At 38.0% G+C, this 26,275-nt stretch overlaps 1 protein-coding gene across 18 annotated transcripts in view; it reads left to right on the top strand.

Annotated features, from left to right (window-relative positions):
* LOC117415550 (pleckstrin homology domain-containing family A member 1-like) overlaps positions 1–18,578 on the top strand; it is a 38,198-nt gene extending 19,620 nt beyond the window's left edge. Inside the window, exons 5-14 of one of the 18 annotated variants that reach the window (XM_059026237.1) lie at positions 1,748–1,845; positions 3,740–3,871; positions 4,563–4,703; positions 4,901–4,969; positions 6,953–7,017; positions 7,488–7,551; positions 8,012–8,101; positions 10,062–10,132; positions 11,639–11,715; positions 14,080–14,154. In XM_059026237.1, the coding sequence (XP_058882220.1) occupies positions 1,748–1,845; positions 3,740–3,871; positions 4,563–4,703; positions 4,901–4,969; positions 6,953–7,017; positions 7,488–7,551; positions 8,012–8,101; positions 10,062–10,132; positions 11,639–11,684 (776 nt within the window). In that variant the 3' untranslated portion in view covers positions 11,685–11,715; positions 14,080–14,154. The other 17 variants (XM_059026234.1, XM_034026057.3, XM_034026056.3 and 14 more) reach the window with 17 other exon arrangements.
* The last annotated feature ends 7,697 nt before the right edge of the window (positions 18,579–26,275 follow it).

Raw genomic sequence — 26,275 nt, 5'->3', positions numbered from 1 at the left:
ACACATGTATCAGAAATCTATAAGCATTGTATTTATCAAAAACAAATAATAAAAATCGAAAAGCCAAAAGAAAAACGGAAGAACTTCAAAGGGATAGTGATGGCATTGCTAGTGCCAGTAAGATGTATGACAATTGTGGAAATCATATGCAGTTCTAGAAAACTAGTCCAATGTTTTGTCTCATGCCTGTTTTATTACAACACGGTTTCTTCTGACTGACTGACTAGGCACATGTAGCACGTGGCTTTTTCATAATTGCTGTATTCATTTCCTTGGCCTATAGCCACTCTTTTTTCGGGAAAGCTTAAACTTTTTTTTTCCCCCTTTTTACAGTAACACAGCATAGCAAAGAGCATGATTCATGGTTTAAGCATGTCGCTAAAGCAAGGATGAAAGGCAAACTGTGCGAGAAATGAAATGGCACTCATTTTAGTTTCCGTAGAGTAGGAATCTGTCTATTTATACTCATTTCCTGCTTTGAGTCATCCTGTTGTGTTTTTTAATGTTTGTTTATATTGAAGCAATAATTTATAGATAGATAGATAGATAGATAGAGAGATATAGATTAGATTTCTCATATACTTCAAGGGAACCCTTTGATAAGCTGATATTCGAACTAACATATTAGAACAAGATAACTATATACATTCTATTATGACTGGAGACGGGCTAACAAACCTGGAAATCTCTTCTTCTTTTAGAAGGAGAATGGACGAGGGAGTCTGTTTTTAATTTGATTGCAAGAGGAAAGCAGTTTTTGTGTTTTCAGTTTTCCTGACCAGATAAGATTGGAGCCTCCCTAAAGTCTAGAGGGATTCAAAGTTAACATAAGCTTCAGCAAGCAAGGAACAAAAAATAAGCAACTAGCACTGCAGCCGCTGGTAATACTAGTAGGAGCTCCTTACATCAGCTCATGTATTGTAGGTCGAATGGATCATGTGTTCCTTGACCTTATAGAGTCGCACTACGTGGAGTGGAGGTTTAATAAACCAGCGGGACCCATTCACAAAGCTAGAAAGCATGGAATTTTTATTTTACTTCAATCTGTTTTTATAAAAAAGTGTGTTACTGTCGTCCGCTTCTTTATGAACAATGTGGAACAGTTCCATGAATATCGAACTTATTCCTAAAAGACATTCTGCCCTAAAGACATTATTTAAACATTACCCTTAAAGTTTCCTGTGGTATTTTTACATTTTTCCCATGGTTATTCTATGCATTTACCAGTTTCCCCTGGTTTACAACATTTTATTAATATGCTTTACCATACGTTACTATTCTTTACAATGCTTACCTATGCTTTACTGTTGCTTTCACTATGCTTTATTACAGCGTTATATGCCTTTACTATGGGGAAACTTTTATAGCGGTAGGGTCAACTGGTTTGATTGTTTAGGGGTCCCTGCTTAGTCTGGTGTCAACAGTGAATTCATGATAATGATACAGCACAGTAGGTTTCAGTGGAAAAGAGTTCAATTTTACAGGCACAGCGTTTTTGTGATTTGATGTTTGCAGAGTTGCTGTGTTAAATGCCTAGTATGAAAAAATAAGCACTGTGTTTTCACAGCCATTAGTCTCGCTTTCCTGTGGATGCTGCTCAGCAACCAGTGAAGCTAATTGGCAAAATCCTTTACGTGATTTATTAAAAGGCTGCACACTTTATCGTCTTTTAAACAAGTTTGCAAATGATGACCTGATGGGAACTGTATTTGATTTTTTTCTCTCTCCCTTCTCTCCTTTTGTACAGTTATTAATGCAGGGATGAGGAAATTCTTCTTGCAAGCCAATGATCAGCAAGACCTGGTTGAGTGGGTTAATGAGCTGAACAAAGCTACCAAAATCACTGTAAGTGTTCAAGCAGATCACTCCCCATTGCGCTCCTTGAGTGGTTGAAGATCCCTTTGCGTGGGGCTCTAGAAGAGGAAGTCCCATTGCAGTAGGGTTTCAGTGCGGCTTGGCATTGTTAACCAGCTATCAAAAATACCTCCTCTAACTATCCCTTATGAAGGAGATCATTAATGCATCTAGATTATACAAGGGCATTCTAAAGCAGTGCTGTGATAATATATATGCAAGCTGCTGGGTGAAATGCTGCAAACAGTGCAGCTCTATTCTAACTTTGTCGCTGATCTATGTGGGAAAGGCTGCTGTCCTGAAGACCTCCTTGTGTTTCAAAAGCACCTCTCACGCTTGCGTTTTCCCTTTTTCTCTTTTGGAGGTTGTTAATTTTCCAGACAGCACCTCTCTTATTAGCAGTGTTGTGTGCATGTAATCAATTGGGCCAGCATTAGTGACTCACTTAGTCACATCTTCTTTCAGCTGAGAGCAATGTGATTGTGGGGGGGGGGGGGGGGGGGGGGTAGTAATGTTGGCTGTGTTCATTAATTAAATAGTTACTATAAACACGGGTTTTCCATAACGGTGAAAGGGGGTGTTTTTGTTAAAAGCTTAATTTGCTATTTTCTTCTCTTTTTAGTTAGGAGTTGGTCAGTAATTTATGTTTTTTAATTTTATTTTTATGGCTATTGTTGCCAAATTCAAAGTAGCACTCCCACGTCCACTGTAATAACTCAGCTTTTAATCTCCCCTTTCGGTCCCTCAGACAGAGAATGACCTGTTTTTACAACAGAGAAGGGATTCTTGTGAAACCAGCCCTCATAAGTTCCACAAGAACTTGTTTTAGTGTGTGGTGTTTCTTTTGTGTGATGTCATGTCTGGGTGTTTTTTTTTTTGTTTTTTTTGTTTTTTTTAGTTTTGTAACTGGGATAAAAGACTGTGGCGATATTTCAGAACCACATCCCTTTTCCTTTTAAACTAAGCAGTGTTTCTTTGCTGACCAGGTTAGTTGCTGGTTCGGGTGGCTGTAGGTACAGCTCCAGTTTACAGCTGAGAGCAGGTTGTGGAAACTGCTGTCAAGAGGCGCAACCTGTCACTTCCTCCCTGAAGGAACTGAGAAAGCATTTTTGCATTTTATTTCTCTTTTTTTTTTTTTTAAAGGAGGCAAAAAAAAAAATGTTCAGGGTCATTCACCCTTCTAATGCTGTATTTATATCTATTGTGGGGGATATGTGTCTTTCTTACTTGCATTGTCTGCTAATAAAACAAACCTAAGCTGAAGTGCCTCTGTGCGAGGGAGTCTCCCAGCTGCCCATGAGCCTAAGAGGATGGTGGAGGGAATGTGTGCCGCATGCTGAGGGCAGGCCGTGGCAAGCCTTTTGGCTGTCCTTCTGCAGCTCTCCAAACCCACACTCTCAGAGTTCACTCAAGGGAGATTGTGAAATTCTTTGAGAAAAGAAACCGGCTTGGTAAATTTAACCCTTTTTTCAGTGAAAGATATACAGGACTTGGTGTGCTCCCTGCTTTAAAAAATAAAATAGCCTAATCTAGCTTTTTTGTGAGTTGAATTTTTTTGGTTAAATAAAAATGCTTTTATAGCCTCACAGTTCTAACTGGAGCAGCTGCAAGCTGAGCCTTTTGAATAATTATTGAATATAAAATCAAGTAGCCTTACATTTTCCCCCTACCACTGTATAAACAGTTGACACACATATTGCTGATAGTGGTTAACACTTGTCCAAGGTTTGAGGGCGCTACTACGCACAGTACTCCCACCAAGGTGGTGTTCTTTCATTTGTATGCATTCAGGGAACTGGTAGAGTAGGTACATATTCTGTTATTAATCCCCTATGAAATGTTCATGATTTCAAACAAACCACCTATTGTTTTCACTTTGTCACAGGTACCAAAATCGTCTGATATGCAACAGAATTCTGAAAACCAAAAAAGTCCCTTGGAGTGTCCAGGTGCCAAGAAGCAGGTCTCCTATAAGACTGAAATCATTGGGGGTGTTCCCATAAAAACCCCCACACAGGTACCAACAGGATTTCTCACTGAAAAAGATATGTTCGTGAAATCTTGGAGTACTCCTTTTAAAAAGACCATGTTCCTGCCATTCCTAAGGATATGTGGTGTGTGTCAGAACAACTGATACTAAGCTGGTGTGGGAAGCAGACAGAATAACTTGGTGCTTTACCACTAACAAGTGTTTTGGAAAGGCACCCGTTTTAAACTCTGTACTGTGTTTGGGAGCTCAGTGTTCTGTCAACCTCGGCCAACTACTTAATACAGAGTTGTTTCTTTGGGATGACAGTCTGAACCGGTATTAGTACCGTCGGTGGGTTCAAGAGAGCTAGGTGTGTTTCTGTGTTTTATGGATCTGAGCAGGTAGCAGGAGGGTGGAGGCAACATCTAATAGCCTACTTTTATTAATAAAATGTAAGACGTGAAACTGCGTTGTTTCCAAAGAAGTGCTTTTAATGTATAATCTGTACCTGTGAAATAGATAAGATTTATGTAAAATCAAAAAGGTTTGCATTCTTTGAATCCCACCCAATTTGTCAAAACATTGTAAGTTTTGTTAGTTTTACATTTTTGGTTATTTTAGAATTGTAATGGGTGGTTTTTCATTTCAGAATAAGAATGTGTTCTTTTCTTTCTTGAAGACACGGGATGTGTTAATCCCGTGCCTCGGCTCAGATCTGTTTCTGTGTTGCTTAATTCAGCAGGAGGGAGGTGAGGGGTCAGAGGGGGCAGACAGGGGCGGGTTGAAGCGTTCCTTGAGCCAGCTGCCGTACTTCATGGGCAAAGCTGCTCAGGACCAGACCGTGGTCAAAGCTGGCTACTGTGTCAAGCAAGGAGCTGTGGTGAGTGTACAGACGATCGTCAACTCATTCCATACTGTTATGTCCTGCAATGTGTGTTTCTCTGCAGCACCTTTCCAACAACTTCGCTGTTTTGTTATACAAATGTATAAAACAAACTGCTGCAAAACTGAAAAAGAAATATGAATTCTGTTGGTATCTATGGCTTTCTTGATGCTTGTTTTCGATTGCTTTTGCAGATGAAAAACTGGAAAAGAAGATATTTCCTATTAGATGAAAACTCAGTCAGTTACTTCAAATCAGAGCTGGTATGTTTTATTTTATAAGCGAGGTACATATTATCTATTCATAGACGTGACACACAAAGTGGCAAGCATGCTGCACCCTAATGTAAAACAAGTAATCCAAATGAAGTGCATTTAAGGTCTTCCATTGTTAACCGCCACACAATTTGATGTTAACAAAGGGCCATCTGAGCAGGCAGTGTATTGAGTTTCACCATTCATCTGTAACCAGATATAGCATGGATGCTGTTTAAACATGTCGGGAGGCATGCTACTGAATTCTGAACATGTTTTGACATGCCAGTGACATCCAACACCGTCAACTCAAGCTGTCTGAAATAACACCAGCCAACCCCTGAATTAAAACAAAACCAAGTGCTCTCTCGGCGTGAGGCGGGATTACTGTCCACCTGTCCTATCATAGCCCTTAACCCTCCACTAAGGCTGTCTGTGTGTGTGTGTGTGTGTGTGTGTGTCTGTCTGTCTGTCTGTCTGTCTGTCTGTCATAAATATAAACATGGTGTAAAGCAAGACCAGTTTGCTTGAGCAGCGGGTCTGTGAGCCCAGGGATTCTGGACTGGAATTCCAGTAGAGTTTCTTTCTACTAGATGGCCCCCTCTCCAATCCTGCATTCTAATACATTTTGCATTAACTGTGTGTCGTATATCCAAGAGAAATGAATCGTGGATGCACAGCCAGGGCCTTTCCAGTCCCAAGTATTTCATTCATACTCCTGAATTGCTTAATTGAAACAACAAAAACCGCTATCCAGGTCATAAGCAGTTAATGATTTATTGATCATTAATACAATCTGAAGTGGAAAGGAACTTTCTTACATCCACTGAGGGCAGAGTGTTGCAGGGGGACAGGTAATGGTTACACTCTGGTGTACCTGCTGTGCTTATAGACATGATGTTTTGAGGACATACGGGTGATTTTTTATTTTTTTTTAAAGAAAAAATCACCAGGCTGTAATATGAAAGCGCATCTAAGCGAGCAGAAGAATACATTAGTTAAGATAACTGTTATATTCCAGACCCTTATCAAGTTGCTCTTTAATCCTAGTGTTCAGTATACTGGGCAAAAGCGTGAATGAGTAATTTATTCAAAGAGAAACGCTCAGTATAATGCAAAAAAAGAATTGGCAAATTTTATTTCGTTTATTTATTAATTCATTCATTTATTTAAGTCTGTATTTTTATTTGTGGCTTTGGGTAATCTGACATTCTGAGGATGTTACCCTCACTGAGCACCATGGCTTTCATACCTATTAATAGCGAAAAAGGTATTTCCTTTTCTTTCTTGCAACGTATCATTAGTGTAACAGGCAGATTAATTGCGCATGACAAGCTGAGAAAAGAGAATGAATGTTGAGGAAGTCCGAAGTACTTCCATCCACATGATTCAGGCCCTTTTAGCTGCCTGTTTGTTTGTAAAGGGGGGTGAGGACGTGGGTGAGTTGCTGTCAGGAATGGGCACCGTATCAGAAGATTGTAATGTGGGCACTCGAAATGGAATGCAATAAAGGGCTACCATAATTGTTACAGTCAGTGATGAAGCCTGGGCTTCATTTAATTACACGCAACCTTGAACCTCTAGTGGCTCCGCAGTAATTAACCTGTAGCACCTTTAGTAGTAATTAACCTTTACAGAACCTGTGAAAAAGGGATCCATTTAATAAAGAGAAAGCAACCTGCTATTTAGGATGAAATGTTGAATAAAATATTAAGCACGACAATGAATAATCATATAATCCAAACCAATGCACGATAGTAAGATTGCTTTCCCACGAACCTAAAGTGAAAGGCAGTGAAGCCAATGGGGAACTTATTAGGAAGGAAAACACTAAACCTCTCTTGAGACTCCAAACTGAAAGTGAGACGTCTGTGCTTGTAAGCCGTGCTTTCTGATAATGTTGCTAATGGAATTGGAAAGCAGGTCATATTTGCCAGGTCATACATACATATCATACCTGCAATGACTAACTTTCTCTGATTTCCCTCACAGGATAAGGAACCCCTCCGAATGATCCCCCTCAAGGAAGTGAACAAAGTGCAGGAGTGTAAACAGAGGTGAGAGATGCAGCTTTGTGATTCCACATGTGCAAATGTACAGGACTAGGGCTGTCAGTTAATCAAAGTTAACTAATGCGATTTAACGCATTCATTTTTTGGGGAGATTTTTTTTTTTTTAGCGCATGTTACTCGCACTCATGCCTTGTCTCCCTTAGCATACCGTAATTCATTTCCTGTGCCACCATTTTAGTGCATGCCAGGATTGAATTAGTGTCGTCATCGTTTGAATATAAAATTAGTCGCGGAACTGCATTATCTAGCAACGTATTCAAACTGAAGGACTTGTGAATGCGACGTTTATTTATTTTTATTTTTTTACTTTGACGGCTCATTGGATAGAATGAGGGTTTAGATCAATCAAAAGTATACATTTGCTGCAATCTCTCTCTTTTATGATATTTTTTTTCTTTTCCTAAAATGCATCAGTTTTGATCTTTTTTTTTTTTTTTTTTGCCCCTCTGTTTTAGTGATATATTGATGAGAGACAATCTATTCGAAGTAGTAACAACTTCAAGAACCTTTTTTGTACAGGTAAGAAATTGGTTCAATAAGTTATCTTGGATGTCCCGTGCCTATAAATTGTGTCTTTATTGATCTCCTCTTACAATTAACACACTTTTAAAATTAAAATGCCTAGTCTTTTTTGTAATAAGCAAACTTTTTTTGTTGTTTTTTTTTTGTAATAAAATGGTTAATACATTATTTGACTGTTTTGTTGAGTTTTTTGCCTGTGAATTGAGAGGGCAGTTTAGATTTCTCAGGAGCTTGTCGTCTGGTAAAGCAGAACAGGATGTGTCTGTCATTCCGCTCACCCTGGAGTTCTCACAGCAGCATAATGTCACCTTCTCGCTCTCTCTCTCTGTCTGTCTGTATCTCTTTCTCTCTGTCCTTCTCTCTCCTCTGTCCTTCTCTCTCTGTCTGTCTGTCTGTCTGTCTGTCTGTCTCTCTCTCTCTCTCTCTCTCTCTCTCTCTCTCTCTCTCTCTCTCTCAGGCGGACAGCCCGGAGGACATGCACAGCTGGATCAAGGCAATCTCAGGGGCCATTGTCGCCCAGCGTGGCCCAGGCAGATCAGCAGCTACTGTATGTATCTCCAGTCCGCATTCCCCTCTGCCATTTTGAGTGGGCGGGTTGTGGGGGGGGGGGGGAGGTTCCTGGGTCTAACCAGTTAAGCGCGTTTTTAAAAATGTATTTAACTCTTTACACTCAGCCCTATTTCTGCCTGTTTTTCACAGTTTTCATGTATGTGTAACTACTGGATAGTTTGTGCTGCATGCATGGAATGTATATCAAATGAAAGGCCACATAATTTCATTTCATATTATGGAAGTTGCAACAGGATCAGGCATACTAAAAAAAATTAGTTTTTTTTTTTAAAAAAAAAACATGTTTGGTCACTGCTATATATACAGGTAGTGGACAAAGAAATGGAAACACCTGGGTAAATGAGGGACACCAAGTATATTAAAAGTAAGGGCTTCCACACAGGTGTGGCTCATGCGTTAATTAAGCAAATAACATCCCAGCATGCTTAGGGTCATGTATAAAAATGCTGGACAGGCCTGGTTGCCTATAATTATGGCTAGCATGGCTGCAAGAGGAGACCTCAGTGACTTTGAAAGAGGGGTGATTGTTGGGGTACGTTTTGGCAGGAGCTTCAGTGACCAAGACAGCTCAACTTGCTGATGTTTCACGAGCAACGGTGTCTAAGGTGATGTCGGCATGGAACTCCGAGGGAAAGACATTATCAGCAAAGGGCAACAGTGGGCGGAAGCGCCTACTCCAGGATTGTGATATCCATGCATTAATTCTAAGTACAAGGCAAAACAAGCAAGCAACTGCAGATCAATTGACTGCAAATTTCAACCTGGGGCGCAAGCAGCCAGTTTCATCAAACGGATCGCCAAGAACTCCACAGAGCGGGATACCATAGTGGCCCAACGCCCTATTGAGTGACTTTACATTGGTGTTTCCATTTTTTTGTCCACTACCTGTATATTGTTCACTGCACCTTTGAACTTCAGTATGAAATGAACATGGGGGAGGGGGGGGAGGGGAATGAAGCAAATTCAGTAAAAAACAACTGTTTTATTAGCACTTTTACCAATTTATAATCACATTTTTTTTTTTAATAAAACAGAATATGGAACACTGAAGAGAACCATTTACAATTGTACATGCTCAGACCATGTCCCATTACTTTCTGTGCCACTCTGTAAAGCAGTTCCTGTCTGGCACAAGACGGAATGGATAAAACTCTCTCTCTCTCTCTCTCTCTCTCTCACTCTCACTCTCTCTGAACTACGTATGAGGTTATTGCTCAGATTCTAAGCTTTCCAACGATAACGCCCCTTTCCGTCTAGCTGCTAAAATGACTCAAAACGAAACCTAAGCTGTGAACTCTGTCGCGTGATGAGAGGCTTACCTTCAGGCGATCGTAGCTCCGGCTAGGAGTACCGCTTGCAAACACTGAATATGTCATTGTCGGGTCTGTACCACGTAGGTGACACTTTATGTTGCCTGAGTAATAGGCATGTAAAGTTCGGTGCACTGGCGCACCGAAATTAATGGGGCTGAGTTTAGAGAGTTAGCTGCAAACAGTTTTGTTGTTATCTCTAGAGATACAGATGCAACATTGTATTTATGTTATACTTCCTTAAATGTACATATACTCTGCATATGTGCGTGCACGCTTATATGGAATATGCATTGAATGTCTGATATTTACTGCATGCATGTGTTGTGTCCATATTCTACTCTGAACTTCTTTAATATTATCAGTTATTTTCTTGTGTGTAAATATATGTATGAACATACATAAATACATATACTGTGTTGTATAAAACAGTCAAATGCATGTAAACCTTTTTGTGTCGGAAAGGGTTCTGGTGTGGGAAGGTGGTGATCATCGGATCAACTGAGGGAAAGGATGCCAGAAAGTGTCATCTACCAGCCAGCTTCTCCTTCTGTCTCCCCCCTTCTCTATATTTTTGTTTCTCTGCTCAAGTTCCTCTAATCTTAGCTTTGCAATGTGTTCTTGCAGATGCGGCAGGCCAGGCGGCTGTCAAATCCTTGTATACAGAGGTATACATCCCGAAATGGTGAATGCAGCACGTATGTGAGCTCTCATGTCAAACTGGCTGCTGTTTTTCATTTGTTTTTTTGTATACAACCCAGGAGGAATGTGACTTGGGAGGCTTCCTTTGCTTATGAAAAAAAAATAACGTAGCAATGAGACTAACTCATCCCAATCACCCTCATTAAATTCTTTATTTCCAGCTTCAGCAAGGCATTACTGGCAAAACCAACTCGGCTTCAGCATTCACGATGGTAGTGTTAACATGACCGTTTTAGCTTTTAAACCCCTCCCTCGGTAATTCAATTTATTATGAGCACATCCATCACGTGTCCAGGATGCTGCATTGTGGCTTCACTGTAAATTGTTTGCAGTGTCACTTATCACCAATGCCATGCACTGTAAATAATGCAGGGCATTTATGGTAAATGCATCTTATTGATTTGAGAAACCAAATTATAAACAATACAAAATAAGCCTTTTTAATTAAGAATATGTTTAGTGATGGGTTTAGAAAATAGTTTTTGGGCCATGTTGCACAAGCTGCAGTATATTTGTAGGTGCACCATATATTGGTGGTTTCCAGCTTGTTTCAACACCATTTACCGACCGATGACTTGTAGGACTTAGTTTTCCCAAATTCTGAGTTGCCTTGTCCCAATAACTGCACTTGCATCTCTGCAGCAGTGGTGTCGCGCGCTCCTGAAGCACTCACATTTGACAACAAGTGTCCTGGGAACTGCCCCAGACCACAACCATTTCCTTAAAATCGCTACTGTTTCAAAAACATTTAAACCTGAAAAACAGAAAAAGTGGATCAAACGTTGCATCAAACATTTTGAACACCATTGCAAACCTTTGAAAGAACAAAATATAACCATTTTACAGCTAACATTCTGACTAGTTCGCATGAGAGTTCATACCATATGTGATTTGATTAACCCCCCGCTGCACTAAATGCTTCTGATTTTCAGTCCTTTCACCCACATTGCTAACCAGCATCAACTTGATTGTTGACCTGCCTAAGAGAATGTAGATGTGTGATGCATGCGTATCGTTTGTCATGAATAGTGGAATGTCTGGGCGACTAGCCTGAGTTTTACATTGAATTCAATGATTTTTCTGTTGAGTATTGTCTACTGTTGAAAGGCCAAGAATGCAAAGGTACCCAACATGTATAATAACTGTGGAGCCAAGCGTCCCTTTCCTTAAAAGATTAAGTAAGGTCGAAGTAGTTCCATGAGGGAGCAGCAGTTGGTTTAAAATGTTATGTTATTATAATCTGTTATCAGAGTGAAATAAACTTTTAAGGAATGTTTTTGCTTTTAAACAGTTCTTTTAAAAAAAAAAAAAAAAAAAAAAAAAAAACTTTTCAAAATGGTTTTGTGGATTGCAAACTTGATTTTGAATAATTACAATTGGCTTTTAAAAAAAATTGGCTTTTTTTTTTTTTTTTTTAAACTGACTAGCAAAAGCCTGTTGGACTCAAAGGTCCCACGGTAAATAATCTAATATTGTGTACCTTTCCCCTCTCGGCCCTTCAGCAGGGGTAACACCGTGTCTGATGTAATTAGAAGGTGCAAGAGCTAGTCACGGGGAAGATGCAAGCTTTCCTTCAAGGGTAGGCAGGGAGACTACGGGTTGAAAAAAGAACATTTCAATTGATCGAAACAGTGGCTTTTCTAAATCCTTCTGCTGATATTTAAAAAGAAAAAATAGGTACAAACCTGACATTTTACTGGCTATTAAATATCAAAACACTAGAGACTCACACACACGGTTAGGGACGTTGGTTTATTTTAATGATTTTAAACAATGGTATTTAGATCTGCCGCTGTTTCGACCAATTGAATAGGGCCCTAAATTAATATTCTGCACTGAAAATGGCTGCAGTTTCTGAAAATTGTGTGAAATTTTGATTCTTGGGTGGGGGGGATTTTATTTTATTTTAATTTATTAATTTATTAATTTATTTTATTTCGTAAGTCATGCTGGGCACCTTTTGAATATGAACCTGTGTGTTATGTTTCTGTTCCAATCTTTTTGTTTTGAAATATGTATTAATATATATATATATATATATATATATATATGTATATATATATATATATATAAATATATATAAATAAAATATAAATAAAAGCTTTACACTGTTGCTGTAGCTGTAACTATGCTGGCTTTCTCTGGCATGTGGCTTTCTTATCTAACATTTAGATGGTCACTGGCAAAGAGCTTCTGACACGTTTGTCCATTTAGGCATTCTATAAATGTGACTATTTTCATTTTGAGCTTTTGCAATATCTGGACAAAAAATTATATATATATATATATAGTGATGGAATAAATGTCTGAATATTCGAACAAATGTTTTTTGACATGTGTTCGGATACAAAAACGAGATGTGCATATTCGCTAGAAATGACAAAAATACCTTGCACTCTACCGTCTCACCAGAATCCGCGCGACAGTTTAAAAAAATGGCAAATGAAAAAGAGCTCTGTGATGTGAGATTTATTTATATATATATATATATATATATATATATATATATATATATATATACACACTACCGTTCAAAAGTTTGGGGTCACTTAGAAATTTCCTTGTTTTCCATGAAAACATACATGAAATGAGTTTGAATAGGAGAATAGGAAATATAGCAAAATGAATTGGAAATATAGTCATTGACAAGGTTAAAAATAATGATTTTTAATTTAAATAATAATTGTGTCCTTCAAACTTTGCTTTCGTCAAAGAATCCTCCATTTGCAGCAATTACAGCCTTGCAGACCTTTGGCATTCTAGTTGTCAGTTTGTTGAGGTAATCTGAAAAGATTTCACCCCATGCTTCCTGAAGCACCTCTCCTTCTGTCACAGCTGATGTGAGGCAGTGATATGTGATGTAACAAAAGCAACATACCTGTTTACAGAATATTCTACTCATTCGTGAAATTCGACTACTATTGTAGGTACTTTTTTAAAAATAGATACGTATGTATTTACATTATATAAATTAAAGGAAACTGATAAGAAATTATACAGTATAGTTTGAAGTGCATTAAGGTAAGTAATAAACTGACTCCATTGTGATTCAGCAGCTGGTTCAAACAATTTAACAGCAAGTGCTGGAATTTTCTGTATAATTCTGTATAAATATACAACTATAACAAGGGGCAACAATATAAATCAGAAAATAGGACAAGAAGTGTTCTTTTATCCTGGGCTGTTTTTTGGGTGATTTATTATTATTAATGATGATGATGATAATAATAAAAATAAATAATAATACAAATACAAATTTCACATATACAACAGAGACTGGATCCAACAGAGTTCAAACTAATCTAAAGACTCTCCAAAGATTACCGTGTTCTGATCTCAACGACCAGGGACATCTGGGGTCAGCAGATCTTGGAGATAAGGTCTAAGACCATGTAAGGCCTTATAGGTAATATAATAGTAAAAATAATAATAGCATCAGTAATAAAACAAACAAATGAGATGGATGCAGTAATTGTATCCATTAAATATGTGATTAAAACTAAGATTAACTAAGATATTTTAAATTGCTTGACAGCCCTTTATATATATATATATATATATATATATATATATATATATATATATATATATATATATATATATATATATATATATATATATATGCCTCCAGTATGCTTGGACTCCATCTCAATCTCTGCTGTAACTAATAAAGAAACAGAGCCTGTTGCGACCTGTGGTGTTCATACCGAGTGCTAAATATTGAATAGCCTTCAATATTTAATATGATTTATCAATCACCGGGGGGCTTTTTGCTGCTGCTACTGCGGACTTGCGCTGAATGAGAAAAGGAAAGTCATTAAAAAATAATGCATTGCTTCACGGGAGCAGCGCATGCTTGTCTAATTTAACCCTGTTTGCTGATGCTTTTGCCTTGTCTTGTTTTTTTGTTTTGTTTTTTTGTCTCCTTGTTTTTGTTTTTCAGAGAGTAAAATCTGACTCTCATATACTAACATGCCAAAAATGACTACTGCTCCTACCAGTGCTAAGAAGTGTGAAGTAACTGACTCCCTGACTCTTTGTGTCTCTGACAGACACACCCCTCCTCTTTACAGGAGCACAGCAACCATTCCTCCTCAAACCCTTCCTTCTTCATCCGCGACCAAGGCCCCCCAGTCCCTCGCTCGCCAATCTCTGCGGCGGCAGCCAACCCCCCACCATCTTTTCCGCAGTACGCCTTCCCTGCACCCCCAGACACTCTCCACAAACAGCCTGGCCTGGAAAAGCGAAGACTTCATGAATCTCCTTCCAAGACCCTGCATCCAGGGAAGCACTCGATCCCGGCTTTCCCTGCAGGAGACCCAGCTTCCAAAGTGACTCCCTGCACGGCTACCCCGGGGACGCCGCAAAACCGCGGCAGCAACGGTGGCAGCACTCCGGAAACTCCCTCTGAGCACGTCGACCTGGATGATGATAATTTGCCCATCAGTGACGTCTGACTTTGTAGCACGTAATGGTTGTGGTGTTTGGGTGTGTAGTGGCTACAGGAAGAGTACTGCCAGTTCAGCCCTAGTTTTGTAAATATATGGACCTGAACGTGGGAACCAGAGGAAGAGAGAAACTAATTTGGATATTGTCACAAAATGAAAACAAAAAATAAAGTAATAACTGTAGGAGAGTCCTGTTGGAGTTGTTGCAGAACACGGCTGCTTCTTTTTATTTGTTTTATATAATTCTGTTGATGTAATCTAATTAAAGGGGTAATGGCTGTGTACCGTGACACAGCCAAAAAGGGTCTTAAGATGCCCTCTGAGACAAAACCTGACCAAATCTTGCATTTGTAGAATTCCCTTGTGGTTCTGGTACCTCAGCTGTTATCAGGGAGGCGCCTTGTCCTGTAACAGGGTTTCATTTGGAGAGGGAGGCTTTGGCAGTCGATGTTCGATGGGGTTTCCACGTTATCGGGTCAGTCAATGTATTGGGGGGGGGGGGGGTGGAAATGGTGGCGACACACCGTTAAGGGGTATATATTGTACAAGTCCTTATGGAAGAATGGTTGAGAGATGAAGTTAATGTGACACCCAAAATGTGTAGGATATTTTTTGCTAATTTTTTTTTTTTGTATGAAAACCAAAAATACTATTGCAAGACAGGAGACCTAGTGTTGAATTTGTAATAACCCCAAAGTTATTTTGTGCTACAAGCATAGCATTTTACCCTTAATGCTTCCCTGCGTTGCACTCCTAAGGAGCACTCTCTCAGTTTTAACCCAGTCGTCTAGACCAGTAGCTAATGGATTTCTAATTTAGAAGTAATTTATTCTGCTGTATTTCTTTAATATTTGATCCCATTGGTTGCCGAATGCCAAATTTATAATCCTGTTTAATAGTAAAACTATTAACAGGGTATAGTAAGACATATTACTAATGCAAGAGCCCTTCGAATTACTTTGTGCTTCGGTCATCGACACCTTTCCTGCTAGTATATTTGCTCTGTAGGATTTCACAGCAAATTCAGCTTCTGCCTTGGCTGTTGCCACAGAGCCTTAATCTTTTAAATAAATATCCACCAAACGCAAGTTTTATTTTGAAACAAGGAACTAAGCAACACATTAAAAATAAATAAATATCCAAGAGTATATAATATGTCTTTGACAGAATGATTATCCGTTAGACCTCAGCACAAGACTGCAGTTTGTTTCATGTATGTACATTACATACAGTAAGTGTAAGCCTCTGTTGTAGATTATTTGTTTTGTACATTTTTTTTAATGATGATAAAATGCTTGTGGGTTTTTTTTCGTGTGCCTCTGCTGACAAGCATGTGGGTGATTTCTATCTTTGTGGCCTGTCATTTTGTTGCACTGATGTTGTATAGCTGTAAAGTGCCTTTGTCTCCTTTCTATAAAAGCTTCTGGTATTATGATTTTGTTGGAAATTGTGCACCTGCTGTTTCTGATTTATTTTTCTTAAAAATGTGTATTTTTACCTGGAGTTTAACCATAGTTTAAATATATTGATCACAGTGGAGAAAACAACTCTTACACTTAAAATCAGTTGCCAATTGTTTCACAGTACTTGTGGTGTGTGTGTGTGTGTCTCCTATCTATCTATGTATCTAATTTGTGCAATATGGGTTTAAAGATTTAAGTGTGTGTGTGGTTATGGTAATAATGAATGAAAAAAATGCAAAAATCACAATTGTTTTAGATGCAACACCTACTAAATGGGTAGACTCCAGTCTGTTGACCCTGGCAGGCTTATTACTTTAGAAGAAGTCTTGAATCCCAAATTTATATTTGTATATGTATGTTTGTAGTGTTTTTTTTTTTTTTGGTTTGGTTTTGTTCGGTAAATGTCCAGTAGATTGTAATAAAGTTATCAAACTGTGTAACGTTTTCCAAGTTAGGGACCCGTTCATTTTCAAAACTAGTTTGAAAAATGAAGGTACATTACAACAGGTTTTTTTATTTAAGTTTTTTATATAGTATATACAAATACAAACTCCAAAGGTGTTGCGATTCAAAGACTTTTTTGTTTCGCTGTTTCATAAGCTACTGACAGTTTGCATCAATATAAAATTAAATAGAAGGCAATATTATCTGTGTCTGTCTTCCCCATCCCTTTTTTTAAAGGCTAAGGTATTTATTGGACACTACAGATGAAAAGTTGCTGCTTCTTTCTAAACCTAATCTTTTGAGTAGTTCAAATTCATACAGCAGTTTATCCATAGCATTGTATCTGAAATCTTTGCATATCCTGAAACTAAACAATAAATGGTGGGACCTGTAATAATATCAATAAAGCTGATTTGAATATAATACAAGTACTGGTTAGAATTCCTTTTAAGTGAAATATTTGAGTTGCTTTTGTGCGACATAGCATACTACCTGTTGAAAAAGGAAAGGACATCTTCACAAAAAATACCTAAGAGCAAGGCCACAATTTTTAGTACTGTAAATCAAAAATAAGCTAAGAGATTTAAAAAAATAAACTCAGGAAACTTTTTTTGCGATAACCCATTTATTTAAATTATGCGACTGTGCATCAGTTACAGTGTAAAGTAATTTTCACTTTATCTGAACAAAATTGGATCTGTATAAAATCTGTGGCATTAATAAAGTGATATATTTGGCATGGAACACGCGAGAGGCTGGAAGTCCTCCAGATCATAACATTTCTTATCAATAACTGACCAAAACCAAATTGTTTTAAATGTAAAGCAGCTAAGTTGGTGCTAATACAGTTTAATTGCTAATCCTTCTAATAAAAATAAAAAATGAAGAGTAATACCAGTATTTAAAGAAAAGTTTGTTTCTTCTACCATGACAACAATCATATGATTTGAGTTTTTAAGTTATGAACATCAATTTTTAATGCATCTTAACAGTCATCAATTCAGTAGCTAAGGGGCAGACTGTTTTCATAACGAAACAAAAAATATATATAAATTGTTAAACCACAATGAGGTGTCAAAAGTTGGTTAACACAGCACACCAAAAATGGTCAAAGTTGGTGACAGCTTACAAGCTTTCAGTTTCAATTTGATCCTTTTTTTGTGGTTCTAGAATACCATTTATTCGTGCACTGTGTGGTAGTCCGGTGCTGTGTTGGGACATTGTATTGGTGGATTACCCGGTATAGTACAGCTGTAAATTCCAAAGCAATAAAAACTGACTAGCTGTTCAGGGTGGGAGGAGTTGTGATCTAATTTGGCTTAAACCAGCCAATCCAAATATACTGGCTTAAAAAAAATAAAAATATTTGAGACCAGGGTAGATCAATAAAAATAAAATATAAATCTCATACTGTCCGCTTTAAAACTAGTGTTTAACGAATCACTGCCTCAAATGAAACACATACTGTAATAGTTAATATACATTTGTTTGTTGTTTTTGTGTAGTTAAAACCATTGCTTTGCGCACTTGATGTTTTTCAAACCTGTGCGTGATTATTGTTAGATATCCAGTTTATAATATATGTTGTGTGTTGCACTATGGCTTTGTTCCTCAAGTGATGTGGCTGCTTTTAATATTGCATGTGTTTTGCCAAGGCAAACCTTGCAAGCACTAGGGTTTGTATAAATGTGGATGTAACGTCTGTACAGTGGGTGCACAGCTCATTTCTGGCTTGTTTTGGTCTGTAACTGCAATGTTATTTATCTGTTGCTACACATTTTATAAATCTATGAGAGTTGTTCAGATGGGTTTTTTTTTTTATAAATAATAATAATTAAAATCCACTAATGTCAAAATAATCCTATTTAGTCTAAAACAAAAATGTAACCTTCACATAGTTTTTTAATGTAGGTGTTTAAAAGTAATAAACAATAATACTTTTCTTGGTGTGTTTTAATGTTTTTTTTATTTTAGTGATGTCATTCTCTTTATACAGTAGGTGGTTCTGATCGTTTTGTGTTGTGCCTTTATCAAATTTTCAGTATGATAACCAAGGTTTTAAAATAAATATAAATAATTCACTTTCACCCTGGGCTTTAAATTAAGTAACCTGTTAAATTAGTTTGTAGGTATCAACTTCAACATTAGTCGTTATCATGCAATTTGGTAATATTTTTTAAAGACATTTTAATAAAAAATAAAAAAGCTGTCTGCAGTGTATCGAATAATCAAACCTAATGGTATAATGTTCACTGAGTTACAGTAAAGGTTTCGTCACCCCTTATATTGGTGGGAGTAGGATTTCAGTAATATCAAGTCTTCAGTAAAGTGCGACTGCCCTGAAGGTTTAACAGTGACCTGTGCCTCCGAGCAGCTATTTCAAGGACCCCGCTAATGGATTTGAGCAGGGTTTCAATTACACAAAACACCATGACTTGATTTCTTACAGCACCCTTTAATGAGGCCAGGTCATTCCTGCTGGTTCTGTTTGTGTTTCCTGTTCAATTCCTTTTATCTGGTAACGGGCAGTTAGTTACCTTGTCCATTTGAAGTCCTGTTTTTCGTGTTACGTCATTTCCACAAGGCAAAAAGAAGACTAACGAGTAAAAGAGGTTTTTATTTTTTATGATCAAATATTTTCAAAAAAATGTCAACAATGTGTTCAAGCTATTGGGCCTGAATCACATAGATTTAACCCACAACAGTCTAGATCAGTTTAATACACTTATAACAGTATTTTATTCATAAAAACGTAAATTTAAAAATGTGTTTTTTTTGTCATGAGTGAATAGATGCTATAGTCTCCTGATGGAATGTTAAAAGGCTATTGATACTTTAACAAAAAAAAAAAAAAACATACCAGGATCATCACCTTTTGCAGGCTTTCGTGCAATTGCTGTGCATAGTGAGACAACAGTGCCATCTACTGAAACACTTTGTTTGTTTTTTTCTTCGTGTTCTTTTCAGAACACCACTGTAAAGTATGCATTAGGGCTTCCTAATAACGGCAAGTGAATTGTGGGAGTGGAAAAGGGCAAATAAGCTGGTGGACTGAATGGAGCTAGAGCTTAGCGGAAGAATGCTCGTCTCTACAGAACTTGGTATTCATTTAATACCAGGAAATGAAACATCGGTGCAGTGTCGAAGGCAAATATATTTTATTTATCTTCCTCTTTTGAGGGTGTTTCCAGTTTCACGTTTCGGTGAATGTTAACGAAGCCTGGAAGGGGGGTGTATATTTAAGCTCAGCTGGTTTGCTAGTTGCTGCTTGGAGGTCGGGTAAGAAGGACTTCACGGCTTTTCACTGAGCGGTGTTCCATACTCCCTGCCAACAAGCATGAATCCCTGACTGCCTTGCAGCTTTAAATCTCTAGCGCTCAGAGCGGATCCAGGCAGCTTGCCGCCTCAGAGTCCCAACACTTTCCAGAAGCAAGAGAATGGCTGATGGAAGTTACAGCCTTCATTCATTTATGCTACGAAACAGACAGACCCCCAGGAAACGAGGCTCAGGTGTTAGCATTGCAGCCATGCCAGTGCAGTATTGTTATTCTTATCACTGTTGGTACAGACAGTGCAAGTAGTTACTCTTGCCAAGGAAGAATTGCAGGTGAAGTGACTGATGTGATTTAGGCAAGATTCATACAGATTGAGATGAACTAGGGAATGCAGTGTTTGAACTCTGTACCAAATCGATGAGTGGAAGAAGTGAAAAGAATGGAATGATAAGGGCATTTTTTTTTGAAAGTATGAAACTATTACCACGCTAACAAATAAGTTACTTATTTGACCTAGTTCATGCTGTAATGTTTTGATTTGCTTTTTGGTAGACTGGTTTTAAAAAACATCCAACTTTATTCATAAATTCCTTGTCTGCAAATGTTTTGCCATCTGCTCTCTGGAATTCACTCCTAATGAACACATCTGAAAATGGTGACTCAGAATGCAAGACTCTGGACACGCAACACTTTCCTATTGTAATCCCCCCAGTACTCATCCTATCACCAAACAGATGGAACATGGCACGCACTTGTTAATGCTCACCATCCCCAGCAAGACATTCTGTTTGAGTCGGAGGGCACTGGGACTTGTCACAGCGGTTGGTATGACCAATGACATATCGCTTAGAGATCCTGGCTACTGCAACTAGCAAGGGTGCAAATAGCAAATCGGACCAGAAAACTGGCCCAAGCAAGTTAACATCTGAGGCAGGACTAATACCATGCAGTGTGCAATACACACAGCTGCAGGGCGGTTCAGAACAGATAATCAAACAGGGTGGGCCCAGCAATCAACACCAGTAAACCATAAATAAGAGGGTGAGGGAGTAAAAGCAACACAAAAATACAGACTGAGGCAATAATCCAAATCTATTGAACTGCAATATACAGTTATTGATTATTATTGCTTTGTTTACTGATTTAGAATTTATTCATGTATTAAACTTTGTATGGTTTATAGGCTGGGTGTTTTTCTGTTGCTATGGTATTTATAGAACTAGAAAAAAGGGTAAACAATACGTTATTTTCACCATATTTAATTTACCACTGAAGCAAAGAAAGTAAACTGTATTCATTGAGTGTTTAACTGCACGCCAGCTGGATATGTAGTTACATAATTATGAATCTCTAAGCCACTGCAATGGAAGACAGAAGTCCACAGTGCTCCATGGGCAGTTAAAATACATAAAATCCTTATGTACTGAAAACAGCAAACAAAACATGAAAACTAAATCTGGTCCTTTATCTGAACTTGGGTGACCCACGCCCTAGTAAATGCCTTTTGTTTCTCTGCCAGTGTATGTGGGGTTATTTTTCTCATTGCTGGTGAAGTCATGACTGATGTTAAGGGCTGGTGGAAGACATTATGTAAAGCTACAACAAGAAGAGCAGCTGGAAATAATATGGTTACCAAGGTAACAGCAACAAAAAGAGAGAGAGAGAGTTCAGTGTAATTTTTCAGGCAGAAAACATCAATTTGCTACAGTCTTATGGTTTAGCTTGTGCCTATCGAGCTTCATGAGTTATTTCAACACCACAGTCACCTTGCTTCATGAAACTGTCAGAAAGCTTCTGGGGGGGGGGGGGGGGGGGGGGATAAAAAATAAAATAATATATATGTGTTATATATATATATATATATATGTGTTATATATATATATATATATTATATAAATAAAAACACACAGGTGTCCCGCGTTATCGCCCCCCTTTATAACGCCACCCTCGCATACTGCCAGGTATTCTCTCTGAACAAATGTCACCAATATCAAAACCGTGCTATTTGTACCCGTTATATCGCCACCCCGCTGTCCGGCAGCCGCCAACTTCCCAAGCCAAGCAAACGTAAATATAAGCATTGTAGTTTCCCTCATTGTAGCGCCAGCGAAATAACCATGGTCAATTAAAACAACAAAGTTATGCAGTTAACCTTTGACTCGCTTTCCTAATTCGTTGTTAACTGAACGTTCATACCAATGTCATCAACACTCCCACTCCCAAAGCAAAACAGAAAGTACAACAGTGCGAGTGCATTTAACACTAGACCAGACGTTGTAATGGATATAAAAAATGGCTTACCTTGATCGGGTCGATTTGTTTACTGAAAAAGGCTTGACTCAAGTCTGAAATAAGTGAGTTTTATAAACCACAGTAAAAATAAATAAATACGGTAAGAGGTTTGTTTGTTTACGTAGTTTTTCACAAGAAGGCTGGCCAAACTAAAGCATCAGTTTTGTAAACAGCAGAATATATATATATATATATATTACTTTTTGTTTTAAAAAAGTGTTTGCCTGTACATATTCAACGTTTTTTTTTTTTTTTTTAAACTGCATAAAGAAATGCTGTTGAGTTTAAATTGCTTTGCGAAATACAGACGTGCTCAAATTTGTTGGTACCCCTCCACAAAAAACGAAGAATGCACAATTTTCTCTGAAATAACTTGAAACTGACAAAAAAGTAATTGGCATCCACCATTGTTTATTCCATATTTAATAGAAATCAGACTTTACTTTTGATTTTTTATTCAACATAATATTGTAAATAAGAAAACAAATGAAAATGGCATGGACAAAAATGATGGGACCGCTAACCTAATATTTTGTTGCACAACCTTTAGAGGCAATCACTGCAATCAAACGTTTTCTGTAGCTCTCAATGAGACTTCTGCACCTGTTAACAGGTAGTTTGGCCCACTCTTCCTGAGCAAACTGCTCCAGCTGTCTCAGGTTTGATGGGTGCCTTCTCCAGATGGCAAGATTCAGCTCTTTCCATAGACATTTCCATTTCTTTTCTTTGAAAGCTTCATTTTTTTGTCTGTGAACATAGAGCTGATGTGACTTGCCAAAAAGCTCCAGTTTTGACTCATCTGTCCAAAGGACATTCTCCCAGAAGGATTGTTGCTTGTCAATATCCATTTTAGCAAATTCCAGTCTGGCTTTTTTATGTTTTTCTTTCAAAAGTGGAGTCCTCCTGGGTCTTCTTTCATGGAGCCCACTTTTGCTCAAAAAGCGACAGATGGTGCGATCAGAAACTAACGTACCTTCACCTTGGAGTTCAGCTTGTATCTCTTTGGCAGTTATCCTTGGTTCATTTTTACCATTCGCACTATCCTTCTGTTCACACTGGGGTCGATTTTCCTTATGCGGCCGCGCCCAGGGAGGTTGGCTAAAGTTCCATGGACCTTAAACTCCTTAATAATATTTGCAACTGTTGTCACAGGAACATCAAGCTGCTTGGAGATGGTCTTGTAGCCTTTACCTTTACCATGCTTGTCTATTATTTTCTTTCTGCTGTCCTCAGACAACTCTATCCTTTGCTTTCTCTGGTCCATGTTCAGTGTGGTGCACACAATGATACCAAACAGCACAGTGACTACTTTTCTCCATTTAAATAGGCTGAATGACTGATTACAAGATTGGAGACATGTGTGATACTAATTAAAGAAACTCATTAGTTTGAAATATCACTATAATCCAATTATTTATTAGCTTTTCTAAGGGGTACCAACAAATGTGTCCAGGCCATTTTAGAATATCTTTGTAGAATAAGCAATAATTCATTTCTTTTCACAGCTTCTTTGCTTTATTCTATGACATACCAAAGGCATGCAAGTATACATGATAAAATAGCTTTTAATTTCATCACTTTTCAGGAGGAATGAAGCATTATTTCAATGAGCTGTAAGGGTACCAACAAATTTGAGCACGTCTGTAAATAGATGGCATCGTTCAATGATATTCAGCAGGCTTACACAGCCGTGCCACAAACACTAAAGTTCATATCATCAGTACAGTAAAAAAAAAAAAAAAAACTTTGCTTTTATGAAATTGTTGCTTGGGTGATTTGACACTAAATGAGTATTTATTTATTTATTTATTTATTCATTCATTCATTTATTCATTCATTCATATATATAATTCTTTTTATTTATAAACTTCCTCAAAAGTAACCATACCATAGTATCCCTACTGCTGTGTTAAGAACTAGTACTGTACTACTGGCGGATACACTATAATTGTATAACTAAAAAAATAAAACGTTTGAATTTATTACAAACATAGAAGGTTGTGTGTGTGTGTGTGTTTTTTTGAACCCTCACTATAACGCCACCCCCGCTTATTGCCCGTTTTTGCCCATGGCCCTTACCAGGCGGTACAAAGAGGGTTGTCTCTGTGTGTGTGTGTGTGTGTGTGTGTATAAATATATATATATATATATATATATATATATATATACACACACACACACTCAAAGGTGAACTTCTCTCCACATAGCTCATGGGCTCCCTCTAGTGGACCCACCATCAATTGTGGGTTTCTGGCCCTCAATTTACAATGAGCGACTTCATTCAAGCAAACATGTTAAATATCCTACTATGTATGTTCTGTGCATAAGCAAATTGGAGTTGCACAGGCTTCAGTGTACAATGCAACACTAATATGCTTCCCCGCCTCACAGTCAGTCCTGAGGAACCCTTTCAGGCACTGGAATAGTTAGCAAGCATGGCAGAATGCAGGGAGCCGAGTGGAAACAGCAACAGAGAACCAGACAGAACACAAATAGGATATTAAAGTCCCTTTACGGTTTTTAAAGTCCCTTTCGAGTTATTAAAATCCCTTTAGAGGAAGTCCCTTTAGAGTTTTTAAAGTCCCTTTAGAGTTTTTGAACAAACAAACAGATCGACCATATGGAGCTAATAAAGGAATATGGTACTGCATTTACTCAATTCTGTTTTGAAAGCCAAGTGGAGATCGCTCAATTATACATCATTGTGTTCAAAACAACATGAGGATGCATTTGTTCCAGTGTAACCCTGTCGGTTTTGTAAGCAGATATCTTGGAAGCACAGTGCTTGCATGGTCCTGGCTATGTCATTACACAGTAAACTATTTGATTCATGTGGCTTTCCTTCAGTTATTAGAGGCATTAGCTTAGGTGACTGGTTGTCATTAAGCACAGAACAAACTGCTTTTATTTAAAGGTATACTACTTCCTTAAAGAAGGATGGAAATATTTTAAATTGGTCATATCAGCATAGAAAAGTGCAGAACAGACCATACAAATTTAAGAAAGACAAAATAAATAAGAACCAATAGAGGCCCAGGGTGGATAACAGGTGAACAGTAATACATCTCAGTGATCTCACTAAGCTTTCTCAGTACTGTATCTCATGTTCTGAAGAGTTGAGCTGAGGGACTGGGTGTAAACTCAGAAATATATATTCACTGCTGGTTTCTATTGATAGTCTGGCTGCCCATTGCCACGATTCCAGAGATGCCAAAGTCAGAGCATCCAGAGTGGGAGTGAGATTTGGGGATACTCCTTTACAATGCACAGGAATGGAAATAAAGCTCCTATTGCATAGCAGTTGCACACATTCCAGGTTTAACTACAAGCTTGGTTAACCACAGTGTTGAAGTGTAAACAGGCTTGTAGATTTAATCAACACAAATGCTGACACTAGGGTACCAGCAATGATAGCCCTAGTGTCACATTTAATAAGGAAAACAAAACAAAGCTAAAAATAAAAGTTTGCCACACAAGGCGAGCGCTCGGCTGGGTAATGCCTTCAGGAGCACTGCCTTGCAGTTTAAGGGTTTCATAGTAGTTAACCCTGCGCCACGGACGCTCTCCTGAGTTGTGGTCGTGTGCAAGGGTAGATGCTGCTGGGGTTAGCGATAAATTACACCTGTCCCGATTTGAAAATGAAGCTGATAGTCCCACTGACTCGGAATCTCCAGTGGTACCATATGAGAAATGACACCAGCAATCTAAACTTTCACAACATATATCTCTAGTAATAGTGCTCCGTGAGTTTACTCCACTATTTCAATGTCTCCTGTTCAGCTTCTGAAAAGTGTTCATAAAGTATTTCAACAGTTTTTTCAGCCCCTGCCTTTAAAACCAAGGACTGGGCAGCATCTGAAAGTGCATTTTACCAGGGCTGTAACTGAATGGAAATATCAATTTGTCCACAGGTGCGAAGCAGGCCTTGGAGTTTAAGTACAAAAACAACTACAGCCACACTGACACTAGTAGAGTGGGAGTATTGGGTATTTTGGATTCACTTCACATTGTGCAAAAAGTCATCTATTTAAAAAAAATAGTACACAAAAGATATTACATCTATCCAAATTATAATGTGATAAAGCAAACACCATATAATAAGGAAAATCATTTTTATTTCTTTCTTAGCAGACACCCTTATCCAGGGTGACTTACAATTGTTACAAAATATCACATTATTTTTACATACAATTACATTATTTTTACATATAATTACC

Source organism: Acipenser ruthenus, chromosome 7 (genome assembly GCF_902713425.1).
Source record: "Acipenser ruthenus chromosome 7, fAciRut3.2 maternal haplotype, whole genome shotgun sequence".
NCBI lineage: Eukaryota > Metazoa > Chordata > Actinopteri > Acipenseriformes > Acipenseridae > Acipenser > Acipenser ruthenus.
The sequence above is the reverse complement of the archived record's forward strand: the minus strand, read 5'-3'. Positions and strand labels throughout refer to the sequence as shown.